This window comes from Rhamphochromis sp. 'chilingali', assembly GCF_963969265.1.
Source record: "Rhamphochromis sp. 'chilingali' genome assembly, chromosome: 2".
Taxonomy (NCBI): Eukaryota; Metazoa; Chordata; class Actinopteri; order Cichliformes; family Cichlidae; genus Rhamphochromis; species Rhamphochromis sp. 'chilingali'.
Window position 1 is genome coordinate 46,876,279 of NC_137930.1, and position 16,746 is coordinate 46,893,024.

General features: G+C 38.4%; 2 protein-coding genes across 4 annotated transcripts; one reads left to right on the forward strand and one right to left on the reverse strand.

Annotated features, from left to right (window-relative positions):
- Positions 1-84: 84 nt before the first annotated feature.
- Positions 85-10,975, reverse strand: znf143b (zinc finger protein 143b). Of its 2 annotated transcripts, none has more exons than XM_080868275.1 (15): positions 10,533-10,975; positions 8,503-8,615; positions 8,069-8,257; positions 7,795-7,875; positions 7,104-7,300; positions 6,277-6,345; positions 6,072-6,188; positions 5,859-5,934; positions 5,162-5,287; positions 4,387-4,566; positions 3,624-3,851; positions 3,040-3,188; positions 2,060-2,212; positions 1,603-1,731; positions 85-281 (listed from the first exon to the last, which is right to left on the reverse strand). In XM_080868275.1, exons 2-15 carry the CDS (start codon positions 8,606-8,608, stop codon positions 198-200), a joined length of 1,884 nt encoding a protein of 627 aa, XP_080724401.1. In that variant the 5' UTR covers positions 8,609-8,615; positions 10,533-10,975; the 3' UTR covers positions 85-197. The 2 variants fall into 2 exon arrangements, with proteins under 2 accessions (XP_080724401.1, XP_080724400.1); XM_080868274.1 differs by having other exon boundaries at positions 8,503-8,618; positions 10,533-10,974.
- A 2,543-nt stretch (positions 10,976-13,518) lies between these two features.
- Positions 13,519-16,648, forward strand: LOC308392577 (nuclear receptor-interacting protein 3-like). Of its 2 annotated transcripts, none has more exons than XM_080875656.1 (7): positions 13,519-13,744; positions 14,353-14,517; positions 14,642-14,724; positions 14,853-14,992; positions 15,094-15,254; positions 15,360-15,448; positions 15,887-16,648. In XM_080875656.1, exons 1-7 carry the CDS (start codon positions 13,529-13,531, stop codon positions 15,915-15,917), a joined length of 885 nt encoding a protein of 294 aa, XP_080731782.1. In that variant the 5' UTR covers positions 13,519-13,528; the 3' UTR covers positions 15,918-16,648. The 2 variants fall into 2 exon arrangements, with proteins under 2 accessions (XP_080731782.1, XP_080731783.1); XM_080875657.1 differs by having other exon boundaries at positions 15,094-15,146.
- Positions 16,649-16,746: the final 98 nt, after the last annotated feature.

The following is a 16,746-nucleotide window of genomic DNA, read 5'->3' on the forward strand; positions in this document are numbered from 1 at the left end:
CCCCCCCCCCCCCCCCCATCCTCTCACATTTTATGTAGAGGGACAAAATAGCACACCAGAACTCCAGTTATCAAAATTCTATGTACACATAAAAGCTAAATTCTTTTGTGGAAAAACATTGAGGAAGACTCATGATTTCTCCCACTGACATAGTCCATTTGAAATTAGTCTTAATTCATAATCACTGTCCTTATCGATCAATCATCCAGGCCTGGTGACTCTCCTTGCTGTATTCTTGATGCTATTCTGATGGCTTCCTCCAGCGAAGGCTGATCACTAAGCTATAAAAAAGAGAGAGGAAAACAATGCAAACAATATTGAAATTTTGACGACCACAGGTGAGCAGTACTAGAATTAGCACATACAACGGTTTTGGTCCCTTCAAAATAAAGGCGCACATATTAAAGTGCTGTAATCCCTTGAGCATGAATATCCTTCAAAGTACTTCAGAGAGATAGCACTTTAATTTCAACTTAAATAAAGGAGCTAAAATAAAAGTTGTGTCAATGTCTAAACACATATGGAAGTGAATGCATTCATACTCCCAACCCTCTCAAAAACAATACCACCACCATTGCCCAACAGGCTGCTGGAGGATGACTGTCACATGACGGAAAAGATGCAAAATAAGCCTTTGCTAAATCATTAACATAACAGAAACAGTGCAATTTGTTAAATAAAGACAGCGGAGGGAAATAAAAAGGTTGTTAGCCCTTTGATGTAATTATAATACCCTTAAGGGTTTGGCCTTGATAGTAAATTAAGCATGATACTCTAATACATAGCTAAAAAAAAAAAAGGTATTTTAAGTGGATAAATGTTAGTGAATTTATTAGATAAACATAAAGATAACATCTGCACTTTAACAAATAAATCATTCTCCTATATGTAGAGGCATTTAGAGAAAAAAAAACCCCAAACCCTTTACTTTCCATAATAAGATTGTGTGTCAATGAAAAACAAACAATTATTTACAGCGCTGGTTTTCTTTTTTGCATAACAAGTTAGCAGTCACCATGAATTTGAATAACATCCATACTAAGGTTTGTTTTGATCCCGAATTGACTGAACCAGTAAGACATAGGTGTCAAACTCTGGCCCGCGGGCCAAATTTGGCCCGCAGCCTAATTACATTTGGCCCGCGAAGCCATACCAAATTACTATTAGAGCTGGCCTACTGGTATTATACAGCTAATATATATATTGTTTAGTATTAAGCTTTGCTTGTTCCATATTCAGTTTTCCAGCAAAACTTATTTGAGTCAATAAGAAAAGATTCATTCATATATATGGAGGAATTTTTTTTTTTTCAATAAATATTAATGTTAGCCCGCGACTTTGTTCTAGTTTTGAATTTTGGCCCACTGTGTATTTGAATTTGACACCCCTGCAGTAAGAGGTCAACAGCACACCTACCACTCCTAAAGCCTACAAAAGCCTTTAGGCAAATATATTTTCAGGGTGGGGCCTCTGTACTGCAGAACCTGTTCCAACCAGACTTAAAGATGTAACATTTTCCAAATTTTTCCTTTATCTTCTTCCTAAAGTGAACTAAATACATTTAATGACTGGAACTCGGTCCCTCTGATGATCTTTACCAACCTGTACAGCGATGTGTGTGCCGTTGGATGTGGCCAGTAATGTGACAGGATGAATATCATCTTGCTCTTGGCTGTAACCTGCCTCCTCCACAGTTTGGAATGAAGCCATGTCAGGTGTCATGATGGCCACCTGGGGGCGACAAAAACGCTGTACTTAAATTACAGCTTAATTTTTGAGCCACAAATATATTTTTAAAAACACATCTGATTCCATCATGGAAGTTTACCAGAAAACGGAATAAATAATAAATTAAAATTGAAAACCTGATTTTAAAAAATATAAAAATACTAAAAATAAAAGCAACTGATCTTTCTTAAGTTACTTTTATAATATATAGACTTGATTTTCAGCTCAGTTATTTAAGCTGAATACAATGCCACACTGAAGCCTTCTAAATAGAAAAAAAGCCCTTCACATTATTCTGAGTGCAGTCTACTGAGCTATGAGAGTTGTTTACCTGTTCATCTGAGCCATCTGTTGTTACCATGGTGACTGAGTGAGCACCCTGAGTTGCCAGCTCATGGGCTGGGATAGTTATGGTTGTGCCTTCTTGGGTTACCATGGTAATTGTGCCACCCATAGCTTGAAGGTCTGCCTCGGAGATACTGACCTGAAAGAGAAAAGAACATAGAGTCTGAACTACACTCTGACAACTTCAGATTGCATCCTTTAGCCAGGTCAAAGTCCCACTGAGATTAGAAATCGTCTTTTCAATAGTAGACAAACAGTCAGGAGACTTTGCAGCTGCCACTTGATACTTGATGTCACTTGAAAAAGCATATGCAAGAAAAGTACAAAGTTAAAACAGGAACAACCTGAAATGAATTTAAATGCTACTCTTACAGAAATCTCAGCTTCCTATATGTGCTATATGTTCATTTTAATATTCACAAAATCTCTGCTGCAGTTATCATCCAACCTTCGCACCATTAATATGTAAATTATATTTCTTCTACCATTTGAAATGCTATACATGTTTCTTTTGAACTGTTTTGAGCTGTTTTGGTCATTTGACACAGAATGTAAAGAGTGAGAGGTCAGTCTGCTCATCGTCTAACCATTTGTCAATTACTGGTTGTTAGCCAATTACCATCCTGGGCTTCCCTCCTTCCTGACTTGTAGAAAAAAAAAATATATATATATATATGTATATTTTTTTAACATGACCTGACATTGGTGACTGATCCCACAAACTCATTAGGAAAATGTTTACAAAAGTCAGGGCAGAAGGTCGCTTTCCCTATATAGTTTTCAGGGATCAGATGTCATTTTGCAGTCACGGCTATTGCCACTGGTGACCATTATAATGAATGTAGTTTTAAGGGATTTCTGAGGCGTTTGCTTCACATATGGTATATGATGAGCATCCTCGCTTCTTAAAAAAAAAAAAGTTATTTGCAATATGTTTATAGTCATGATGACGTTGTATTCTCTTACCTGTTGTTGTGTTCCATCTTCCTGTGTTACCAGGGCAACATGCTGCGGACCAACCATGTCGGAGCTTTCCACTGGAACCGGCTCTGATCCGGAGTCATCTGCCTCCACTACAGCTGTCGTGTAGCTCACATTGGGGTCATCGATGGCATCTGAATTGACATTAAGGATTCATTAGAATTTTGTAAGTTAATAAATAGACAGTTTTATCTGAACTATTGTTAACATCTGTTTCCATTCTAAATTCCTACATCCCTCACAGACTTATCAAAAAAGAGAGGCCGTTAGAGAGGCCCCTTCACTGTCCACTTTTAAAACACACGTTAAAACCCATTTTTATTCTTTGGCTTTTGACCGTAGTGAGACTTCGTTTCTCTTTTAATTAAATAATTTATTAACTAACAAATTAATTATTATTATTGGGGGTTTTTTGGCTTTTATTTATATCTTATGTGATTGTATTATTTCGTTCTAATGTACAGCACTTTGTGTCAGCTGTAGTTGTTGTTAAAGTGCTTTAGAAATAAAGATGATGATGATGAAAAAACATTTAAAATATTCGTTCTGTTTCGTTACATTTTACTGACCTGTTGGGGGTTCAAAGTAGGCTTCCTGCTCCTCTTCGATGGGCTCGGTGTCGTTGTGCGCTGTTCTTTTGTGCATGGCAAGTGTGGAAATCTGCTTGTAGGTTTTCCCACAATGATTGCAGTTGTAAGGTTTACAGGGCGTATGAACAACATGGTGTTTGTAAAGGCTGGAGTATTCTGTGAAGCGTTTTTCACACCCAGGCACTGTGCACACATACGGCTTCTCACCTGGAGTGGAAAAAATAGTAAGACAATGAGCATTTGACTTCATTTATTAAACTGCAAGAGAAGTGAAGACCCCCATCTTTATTGGTGTGTTGTTTCAGCACTCAAGAATTAATATATGCTTTACTTTTACATCACGTTTTCTTTATATGTAAGATCACAATGTAGTGAAGAACAGTGAACAGTGAAATCCAAATACATATCCTATATAGAAGACCAGTAAAAGGATTAAATCTCCACAAAAAGACTAAAAAGCTAGATATTCTATAGATATTCTAGATAGTTTTAAAAATATATAGAAATAATGTTTGTTTGTTCTTCCTAGTAAAACAGAGTTTTTCAAACTTCAGTGTTAGACATGATGATTTAAGCTATCTTGAAACTTTATCAATTAACAGCTTAAAAGCTTTTTGCACAGCTTCTGTGGAAAAAAACAAAAAAACAAAACTGTGCTGAGATCCAGGGGTTCAACTGGAGAGCACTTAGTGACTCATAACGACTCAGCAAGCTGAGTCATTATAAAATACCAAAGACTCACCAGTGTGAATTCGCATATGATTCTTGTAGTTAGTGGCACTGGCAAATGACCGTCCACAGCTTGGTTCAGAGCAGTAGTATGGCCGTTCTCCGGTGTGTGTTCGGATGTGAACTTTACGGATATTGGAGGTGGTAAATGACCTGCCGCAGCCTTCAACTGGGCATTTAAAAGGCTTCTCTCCTGCAAAACATGAAGTATGTCAACGCTGCAGCTTGAAATCTACAGAATTGTAAACCTGACAGAAATAGGACACAACACTGTAAGCAGCTGTTTAACATGACTAATGCTGGTATGAAAGTAGCCTTCAGGCCTTTATAAATAACCAGTGTGATTCCAACTGCAAAATGTCTGCCGTGTTTTAAAAAACAAGCAGGAGGAACTTGGCGTCATGCTTCTCGTGATGACCATGTGCCTGTGCTCCTGAAGCACTATGGTGGCTTTGAAAAATTTCAGCTCCCCTCATCTGTTGTTCAGCATTGGCTGAACAACTTGACACAACCCCCTCAAGTTGTTCAGCCAATCCTAGCTCTTCACCACCATGTGTTGTTTGTTTAAAAAAAGACAGTGCTGTGTGGCTAGTTAGTTCAATCCATTTTGATTCCAAACACTCGTTAAACAGCCCCTTCTGTATTAACAGCCCTGAAGTAATATAGCTTTTACCAGCAGTAGCAAACAACAGTTAATCTCCTGGGTTTGTTTACAAACCTTATCAGGCTTATTGAGTGTTGCAACAACATTGTGACTTGTCAGTGAGTTTCTGGGTGTGGTTGTTTACCTGTATGTGTCCTTGTGTGCTTTTGAAGGTCTCCAGAAGTTTTGAAGGACTTGCAGCAGTTTAACTCCTGACATCTGTATGGCTTCTCCCCTGTGTGTGTGCGCGAGTGACTCTTCAGTCCATAGCCTTAAAGAATCACACAATTTGACATTCAGCTAAATTATTATTCCATAACTACAAGCAGCCTATTCCATATTTATACTGATCTCAGATATGGTCTTACATTTAACAGCAAGAGTTTTTTCCAGCTCAAAACAGACCTTTGGGGATCTCTTTCAATATACTGTTTTATATTACAATATAACATAACATAACAGGCAACTGTTGTTGTGATTTGGTGCTCTATAAAAATAATAGAATTTAATTGAATGGGGTTGACTAAACTTGTGTTTACAAGTGGTAATTAAGGCAGTTTGTCTGGGGTGCTTTACTGAAGAGTCTGCATTTTCCACACATTTCAAGTCATTTGATAAACAAAAAATTTATTTTTTGCAAATAAATTAAATCCCACTCAATTACAGCCTTCATTAAAAGGAAAAAAAAACTTACACAGTAATAACCTGACTAGTTCAATTGTCAACATCACTATGGTGATAATGAGATTTTAATCAAGGGTTTAAAATTTTTTTAATTTGGCAACAAAAATAAAAGAAATTAGCCATGAGTCAACTTGTAAAATTATATTATCTGTTGCTACCTGTTGCAAACTTCTTTCCACAGTTGGGATAGTCACAGATGTACGGTTTGTCTCCAGTGTGGGAACGCTCATGTACCTGCAGGACACAAACAAAACTGTAAAGCATTGCATTTCAGTAAATGGCAAAATCTTACAAAATGTTATCTTTAAATAATCTACACTTGAGGAGGCAAAAAAAAAAACTTTTTAGAAAAACAAAGCACCCACACTTACCTTAAGATGGTGGGCAGTGGTGTACAGCTTTCCACAGCCTTCATATTCACAGCGAAAGGACTTTTCCCCAACATTTGAGACCCTTCCTGGCCTGTTGTCTTGTCCCTGTAACACAATCTGAAAGACAAGGCACAATTATGTATCCAATGTTAGACTTAATGTAAAGAGAAAAAAAAAAGGAGAAATAAATAAAAAGAAACATTACCCGCATGTGGACACCATTGTCTGCTTCAACTCTGCCAAAGGTCCCCAGGGGGTTCTCTATATTCTCCACCTTTGAGGGAAAAGAAAGGGTATTTTAATATCTATTGGATGATCATAAATATATTAAACCAAGGGATATTAAATATGAAACTATAATATTTAAAATTGATAAACCATTATTACAGCAAAAATGGAACATTCAAAACAGGCAAATTTATAAAGCCTATGAATAAGATAATATTTAATCTCATATTCACAAGTGACCATCTTGCCAAGATAACAACATAATAACTTTTTACACAAGCCAATTACATGTGCGCAGAACACAATGGTGTTAGTGATTTTCTTTTACCTAAAAATTTTGTGTGACATGATAAAATGCCACTACGTTGCAAGCTCATATCAATATTCCTCTTTGCATCCTCACTGTTACACCTGTCTGCCTCTTACTCACACACGTGTTCTGTCTCGCTTCTACTGACATTCATTCCTCTTCTCTCCAGTGCACTCCACCTCTCTGAGCTCTTCCACCTGCTCCCTACTCTCATTACAGATCATAGTGTCATCTGTAAACATCACAGACCACAGAGCCTTCTGCGTGACCATCACCTTTCCAAACAGGAAGGGCCTCAGATGGTACCACCCCACCCCCATCCTTGAATCCACCTGTCACTTATACTGCATACCCCACCACTTTCTCGCTGTCATAATTCTGTGTCAAAACACACACACACACACACACACACACACACACACACACACACACACACACACACACACACAATGTAGAGTTTGTACCACACCAGTACAAAGACAAAGCACACGTACCTTAGTGGTATACTGTTCTAGCACGCTGATGGTCTCTGGGTCAATAGCTGCCGCCTCTGCCTGCAGGTCTGCGATGGTGCCATCAGCCTGGATTGCCAGGATGGTGTTGGACTGGGGCATGTGCACAGTGTGCTGAATGTAGGCGGTGCTCCCATCCTCCAGCTGTACCTCCTGCAGGCCACCCTGATCATATGTTTCTGCACAGAAATTAGGAGAAGGACGCAGAAACTGAAACTCACTGATGAAACTGAGCTTTGTTCCAGTAAAAATCAAAAAGTTTGGGGAGGGAAATAATAGTTTCCTGCATGTCTGGACCCAAACTTAATGCTTCTTTGTGGTGAAATCCTTCACCTTAAGAGTTTTTATTTATAAATGTTTTGTACATTTTCTAGTCCAACACCAACATTTATGTAACCATTTTTATGTAACCGTGTTGTCCCATGAAAAGACTGGTTTTTAAAAAAGAAGATACACATGCACATGAACATTTTTAATGTCTGTGAACTTGCAGCTTAGCCAAACTCTGCAAATAAATTTATAAAAAAAGAGTTTATAGGAAGGGAATATAATAAAGGATAAGCAGATGTCTTTTGACTATTTTCTTTTACTGATGCAATGAAACATTAAAATAATCAACTAAATAGATGAAAGATGCTTAAAATTCAATTCAGTTTGATTAGGTGCTATTTACCTTTGGGTGTGTGAATATAGGCAGTGGTTCCGTCTTCTAACTGAACAGCCTGTCCATCTTCAAGCTGTAAACTGCCCCCCCCTAAAAGTGCATTAAAAATAAACATTACTCACATTCACTTCTTCATTAGTGTGTTCTTGGTTAGCTACTAGTGAGCTTTTGTTACATAGATGACATGCATTTAAATTACAGCCTTGCACTGTGCCACAAACACAGTACACAAAGAATAAGCTCTACTCTGCTATTGGTATTACAATATTTCCATTTTATTTACCCGCTTTAGGCATGGGCACATGCTGAACATAGGCAGCAGAGCCATCCTCCAGCTGGATAACTTGGCCGTCCATAATCTGTCCATCTGAAAAGGAACCTTTGGTGTCATGCTGGATATATGCAGTGGATCCATCCGCAAGTGTAACAGCCTGCAGACTCACTGTGTCCATACTCTCCATCTGATCTGCATCTGGGAAATAAGAGAGTAGTAAAACATAGACTTTTAGTTTAAGGAGTAATGGAGTAGATCGTCACAAAATGAAACAACAGGACTGCGATGTGATGCCCTTTGTCCCAGCTAATACCAGATTACTTCTGGACACAGTTTTGCCATCCTCAACCAAAACTGGGACTGAAATTCAAATGTGATTAGATGTACAGTTCTGCAGTGATGTCAGTAAATTTTTTGTAACAATAGAAAGTTTAAAGGCTCACCTCCCACTGTCACAGCCTCTGCTAGACAGAGTGTGACCGGCTGCCCATCTGCATCATGAAACTCTGCCATTCCCTGGGAGTCCCGGTTTATCTGGGCCAAGAGCATGCTTTAGCTGCTGCAGGGGAAACAGGCAAGACACTCAAATGAAATGCATACTGACACGGGCACTGGAAATGCAGATACTGTGCGGTTATTTGATAACTGGATGTAACCATTAAGAATCTTACTTAATGTTGTTGCTGTTGCAGTGCCCCTCAAATCATCGCTATTCCTCCAATATGTGCAATACATACATATATAAATGTTTTTTTCAGTGTCTAAACATACTCAGTAAATACAACCAACAAACTGGCAAACAACCATACAACTGCATAGAAATAATGTGTTATAACTTAGTTTTGATTTACTAGAATAACCTAAGTGTGGAACAAAATAAGTTAAGTGAAAGAGTAAAACAAAAATAGATTTTTTTATAAACAAAAATTAACTTGAGATTTTCTGCATTACATGAAATTTTTTGTTTTGCCAGTTTCAGCATGGTAACATGTGTGAACACAAACAACATTAGCACATATTTACCTGCAAAGTGAGTCAAGTTTGTTTATGAAATGTCTGCTACATATATTTCTTATTCTAAGCTCAGCCCCAGACAAATACCCCTCATTCAAACTAAAGATACAACACTTGTGAAATTGGAGCCAATGTAACAACCTGCTTCATATCAGGCTTCATAGTTAATCTATTTCTATTGACTCAATGGAATTGATACTAGTGTTAGGTGTTTGCATTGTTTTATTCATTTTCTTTTTTGTACCAAGGAAACAAAGTAATCTCATATATTTTGTTTCTTTTATCGTCATAAAAAATAAGCAAAATTTCAAATCTTCATCACACCTTTTAACATTTATTAAGTGGAAAATTTATGTTGCATAAAAGATAAACATCTGTAAATGTCATGTGTTTGCCAATAGGTGATATCAGTCAATAAGGCCGATACTGGTTGATAACATTGTTCAGCTGATATATTACAACATCTCTAACAAAAAGTGAACCGAAACGAACAAACTAACTCTGGAAGTTAAATGAACAGAAAATCTAACACAAATACAAAATAAAAATGTCAAGAAATCCCTACAACTCTGGTGACCTAATCAGACATATTGTGGATATTAAACGCAGAAAGAAGAAGCATATTAAGATTCGTTATAGCGTTCTTCTGACTTGCTCTGTTTTCAAGTTCAAGTCATAAACATAACATCACTTATTATAATAGTTTATTATTAAATTATAATAAACCAGTCTAACAGCTCTGCTCAGCTCACATTTGGTAATTCAATCTTTTACTAGTGTCTTATCAATAACTTAACGTCAACATTACTTGCTTTTGGTCCAAGTCAACGCGCTTGTTGATTTGGACTCAATACTTGGAGCTAGCTACTTACGATGTAGCACAACTATGACTTGCCACATTAGTCAAGTCTGTTGTATATCAAACAAGTGTATTTAACCGGCTTTGGTATCCCAGGATTCAGTTATCACACTGACAGCGTGTCTAAACGCTGAGTTGATGACTACAGCCACAGAAACATGCCGTAATGGAGTAAGCTTGATAGCCGCTTCGTAGGCTAACAACATTGCTAACTATGACAAGCAGCGCTGTCACGACTTTCACAGCGGTTGTTGGCGAACTGTTTCTCGATGACTGCGGTTATCGAGATCACAGAGACTTCTAAATGATTTTGTGAAGTCTAAAAGGGCTCTGGAATGACAAATGGAGGGCTAGCTATCTCACGCCACACAGCTTCCCGTTTGACTAACGAGCGACGCAGTTGGAAAACAAGAGCGAGGAATCCGCGAGCTAATTAATGATAACATAAGCATTTTGGCTCGGTGGGTGTCAATTTTATTTTATGATTAAACAGCCGTCTCCCATTCTTGGACTGAATCCCCACCGCAACCTGTCACTCCCTCTCACAGAGATGGCTGAGGGAATAATGCACACTGGGTAAAAACCAATTTATATACTAACCTCCGAAAAATTTCCAACAATTCCTCCTGTTCGACCACCATGCAACAGTGCAGGAAACGGTCGGCGATGTTCACAACCCGGGAACATGTATGACAGAACTATCCTTACCGTGTTGTCCCGCCCATTCTCTATTGAGGGATTGGTCACCGACTCGCAAAGCCCGCTCTTATTGGGTTAGGCGTGTGCCTGTTACGTTCATTCGAGTCTATACTGCTGGTATTCAGCCTCCCGGGCCCCTGGCAGACGCCATTCCGCGTCCTTTTTCGCATTGTCTCGGCAGTTTGACTGTAAATGCGCTGCTACGTCGTTACAAAATAATTATTTAAGCATGAAAGGTAGACGATAGTCAGCCGACATTGTAGATTCCGAGCCACCGTGCGACACAAAATGTGGTTAAATGGGTTCGCCAGCGACATAAACTGCGCTGTGGTGGAAGAATTTTCGGCATCCATGTTGAAAACAAGGTCGTGTGGGTAAAAAAAGGGGGAATGTGGGCAATGCAGTGAAAAGAGGCTCGCTGGGATAAAATGACACTACAAACTACACCCAGGACATCAGATAATCATCTTTTAAAAGTTGCAGATACAATTTCACCTCATGAACACCTACAAAAGAAGCTGAAAAGACGTAGAGATGTAGTCCTCAATGAGGCGAGAATGACTGTAGAAATGCAGGATTCACCTCAGGGTTGTCTATTTGTATTCCATGGATCAGATACTGCCCGATCAGATCTGAAGTTGAGCAGATTAATAACGTCATTGCATAAGAAAATCCCATCAAATGTTATCATTTCATTAAATGTAAAGAAGTACATCTGAATGAAAGTTCACCTGGTATAGGTAACTAAGATTTTAAAAATGTTTAACCATAAGCCACACTGACAGATATCCTTTGCCTTCCCAAGTCTTCTAGATGACAGGACTGTTTACCAAAATAGATAATTGGCATTGGATATCTAAAGAAAAATCAATTTTCAAAAATACATCTCAGTTCTTTGACATTCATTGAGTCTACTATCATTACATTTTCATTCGTTAAAAGAAGAAGACTTTCATTTAAAGATCACAGGAGGAAAGGCACCAAATGTTCACATGAATCATAACTTTGTAAAAATCTAGAAATACTTTTAAAGTGACTTGGCTACAGTTTTCACACTTTGCAAAGTCATACAGCGGGCCACGTTGGACACTTTGGTGGGACAGGTTTGGGATGTTGGAATGTTTGACAACCTTGAGTTTGACCCTGACAAAGATGCAATTAAAGTTTTAAAAAAATCCAAATATGACAATGATAATACTGATCTATATGTCATACTGAAAAAAGAAAATAAACTAGTAAAATTAATTAAAAAGATAAAATAATAAAGTAAACAAACTGTTTAAAGTGATTGCTATGGAATGGAGAAAAACTAAATGTTAATTACACACATGCACAGAAAATAATTATTTAATTATCTGTGAGACTTTTTTTTACACTTTCAGTACATTTTTTCACATTATAAACTTTGACCTCAGAGCAAAAATATGGATTTGTAATGAGAAATGATTTTGTTAGTCTTGTATTATTGCTTTTAATTAAGTAAACAACTACCTGCATGATGTAAATGTAGCAGCTCCAACTGATGTCAATATTTAGGTTTCAAACACAACCAGCTTGGGACAGTTTTGAGCCTTCTTATCTGAAACCAACACTTATAACCTCAGAGACACGAAACAGAACAAACACGAAGGGAACGCTTCATCGTCTATTGAATTGAAATGAATTAAATGTCAGGAATACCAGTCTGTCCTGTTAGGGAGCATAAACCACTGTCTCCTGCTCAGATGCAAATGACAGTGATGGCAAAATAAGAGAGGAGATGGCTTTGTGGATATCCCTCCTTTTTGGTGAAAGCAAGGGTGAGCTGCTCACTGAAAGAACATTTGGACAGCGCTGTCATATATATACATTTCCCCCCCATTTGAATAGAGAGAATATTTTTGAATTATTTGCTGTAGCCCAGTGCTCATGCTTTCTTTTTAGTGATTCATATTTTCTAACAAACAATAAAATGTTATTAAAAATAGAATTTAGAAAAAAGGGATTTTATAAAAAGTTTTATTTCCTGTTACAACCCTCACCAAAAAGCCTTTGTTTTGCAAAACGTGAGTTAACTCTTACAGGCCTGCTGCTCATAGAGCTTCACATTTTGTGCAAGTGGTTTCTCCACGTGAGAGCGTGTTATTGGAGTCACGCTGCAGCAAAGTGACGTATGTTTCCCTGTTTTCGTTCTACCTGCCTCAAGTAAAAGCAAAGTCACGCAAACATACTGAATGAGACCGGAAGCTGCTGTCAAAATAAAACCGGTGAGAATTCAGAAAGTTCTAGAATTTGTCATCCCACATCCCAGTTTTCTAATCATTTATGTTCCTTGAACATTTATATGAAACACAATAAATAAATAAATAAACTTGTGGCGCGGACATATGCAGTACAGCTGGTCTTTGTAAACAGTGAGCTGTAGGCACTTTAATAGACTGTAGTCTGAGTTATCTGAAGCAAATGAACATAGCTTACCAGATTCGCATTGTAGCAGTTCTCAATCTTTTTCTGACATGGCACACTTAAGCGGCCAAAGGAAAAGAAATCTTACTTTTAACTGAAATATTCTTAATTCAGCATTTTGTACACAGAAAGAAAAATATTTTGAGTGTTTTTAAAGGTTGTACAATAAAAATATAAATTCAGGGTTGTGTTAGTGGAAGAACGAAGTAAATCCACTTTTCAGGGGTCTCAGAGTTGAGCAGTTCATGAATCTGTAATGCAGCATTAAAACATCCATCCGTTCATTGCGCAATGGGCTATGCAGCGTTTGGAAAATGGGTTTTATTTTGAAAGTTCACAGCAGGATTCATTTTTACAACTTGGGCTGTCTTAACTACCTGTCATGTTACGGGGGAGTCTCCTCTTCTAATGTGGACTTGACGCATCGGGGATTCCTCATTAGGCTCGGTTGTATGCAGGCAGTCAGAGAGCCGGGGCAACACAAGCACACGCCCGCCATCATGTTTACAGGGATGCGGACAGAGAACCGCGGAGAAAAGGGGGTCCTGGATGCAGCGACTCTGAGGCAACAGAGGAGGCTGAAACAGGCGATCCAGTTCCTCCATAAGGACTCCGCTGATCTGCTTCCTTTGGATGGACTGAAGAAACTCGGGACTTCTAAGCAGGGGGTGAGCCTCATATCTAAGGCCATTATTATATAGACATTATATAGGTGATGGGGAGGAGGACCATTGCCTCTCTCTTTCTGTGTGTGTGTGTGTGTGTGTGTGTGTGTGTGTGTGTGTGTGTGTGTGTGTGTGTGTGTGTGTGTGTGAGTGAGAGAAATTTATCAATGATTTATACTCTAAAGTGAAAACCTGAATCTATATTGTTATCAGTCTATCCATTTTCCTAACCACTTCTAGCAGGGTGGCTGGAGCACATCTCAGCTGCCACCTGGTGAGAGGCAAGGTATACTCTGGAGAGACTGCCAGTCCATCACAGGGCTAAAGAGACAGACAGCTATTTAATTTGCTTCCACATTCACACCAAGGGCCAATTTAGAATCACCAATGAGCCAAACATGGATGACTCTGGATTCTGTGAAGAAACCATAACACAAAAATATGTCAAAGTTAGGCGACAGAATACTTTCTAAATTGTATACATGAGCTTAAAGATGGTCTTTATATTATAGCATTTTTAGCTCAGACTGTAGATCTGATTTTAGGCTTCGACAATACTGAGGATATATATTCAGTAGGCGTGTTTGTGTTGTTTGTAATCTCTGTTGTAGCAACCACACAATATTCTCCAGAAGCGCCTACTGGAGGCAAAGCTGTGCAGAGGCAGGATAAACATGTGTGGAGTAACACCAAGCAATGGAGAGGTTCGTCTGAGCCACAGCCATGTAAATTCACAGGAGGATGAGGAGGATGACTTCATCCTCGTGCCCTGCAAGGTGGGTGGAAGTTGGGCTACTTAAAAATTATTTTCAAGCACAAAATATCCGTGACTTGTTTGTCAAAAGGATTTTTTTCTTTCTTATTTCTCCTATCTTACATGCACCTCCCCTGTGTATACAGTGTTTAGGACAGGAAGTGAATTTGCTGATTGATACAGGTTGCAAGTTGAATCTGATGTCTTCTGTGACTGCGGAGAGATTTGGGTGAGATGTCTTCACTAATTTTTCATTTTCCTGACACCAGTTCATTTTTCAGTGTCTCCTAAGTATGTACTGCAAACATCTGCAGCATGTGAGGTGAGAACTGTTGAATTATTTTGTTTCCCTTTCAGTTTAAAAGAACTGGTCGAAGAGATCAAAATGGAGACCGATGGCTTCCCATTTCAGCGCAGGCTCTGCATCGATGGTCACATCAAGGAGCTCGGCCTGACCGTCGGACAAATCAGGATAACTTGCTCATTTGCCATAGTGGGTAAGGAACACAACAATCGTTGCCTGAATGAAAATTATAAGAACACTTTTATATGAAGCGGTGTCATCATATTACTGTTCATCTATTACATCTATTTTCAGAAAGTAACAAGCATCTCATGTCCTTGGGCAGCAAGACTTTAAAGACACTCAAGGTAAATCTTCTGCTTTGCAACCACCATCCATCATCACCATCCATCATCACCATCCATCACCACCATACATCACCACCATCCATCCTGGAGGGGAAACAACACAGTGATGTAAACAGATACAAGATAAAAGCTAGATGATTAACTACACTAACTAAAATGGCTCTACTATAACCAACGCGGTTCTGTAATGTTTTGACATTTCTGTTTTTGCAGTGTGTAATCGATACAGAACAGCAGATCATGGTGATTGGGACAACTGTGAGGGAGCAGATTCATTTTGCCAAAAAGCAATTCAGTGAAGGGTAAGATGTTTTTCTCATCTTTTAGCTTTAAAAACATTTTTTTTCTTGTGCAAATTATATTTATACCTTTCAAAATAAGGTATCATGCAGTTTATCAAATTAATATCATGAGGTGCAATCAAACATTCAAAACCTTCACAAAACTCTCATTTTTAAATTAGGGTGTAATCCACTACTTATAGAAAGTTGTGCATTGCTGGGAGTTTTTCACGCATAAAGAACCAGTGCAAAAAAATATCCATACACTGCTTATTTCAAGCACCACATTTTGCTTTCTGGAGTAGTTTTGCATTTTCATTATTGTAGCAGTATATGGAAAACATAATAATGGTGACTTTCATTAATGTTAACCCTTGCTTACCTTTAATTATTAATTAAGTTGGCAAAGCCTAAGTCTAACCAAATCTGCCTCTTCTCCCCCCACTTTCGTCTCTGCAGCTCCACAGACTTCAGAGACCTGGGTTACTAATCTTCCTACCCACAAATAAACCCACACTGACCAAAAGCAATAGGAACATTTACTCCTACAACCAGATGCCTCATTGGAGAACTTCAGATTTCTACCTTCACACACTTTCAGTTTCTGTTTGCCGGTTTGCTTGCTGCGTTTAGAAGTCCTGATGCTCCACAATGACTTCACTGATCTTAACGTTGGCAGCCTTTAAGGCAGCCGTTCTCACTCTGCAGCTGCTCGCACCTGCAGGTTAACATGTAGCGTTCTTTTAGCCCAGAGTGTGTGAGTCTCGTATTAGCAGTCGCTACAGTAGTACGTGCTGTGCAGGTAGTTAACAGAAGCTGTAATCTCTAAGATTGTGATATAACTGTGATTTTTAGCTCTTTGTAATATCCAGCAAATTAGTATTATGCTGCCAGACATGGTATTCTGCAGCCGTGGAGAACAACTGTTAGTTTGTGTAGATTAGGAGCTCAGCACAATCTACTGAATACAGATTAGACGTTTCTCTACTATATTTGATAATGTTGTAAATGTATTTTCTAGTTGAATCATGTATTTGCATTGAGGTCACTGCCTTTTAATGTTTACAGGATTGTAGTGACACTTGTGATAGGTTTTATCACCCAACGGAGGCAAAAGTGTACCACTGAATAAACAAATGAACGGTGACATTTTAGTGCCTTTGCTCATTTTTTCACATGAGCTGTAGCACCATGAAAATCTTATCAGTGCCATTTTATCTGAGAGCCATTTATGAATGTGTGACCAGCTGAAGGTGACCTAATTCGAGTTGTTAATTAGAGGAAAAATCAAATAGAGTTAGGAGAAGAAAAGTCCTGAC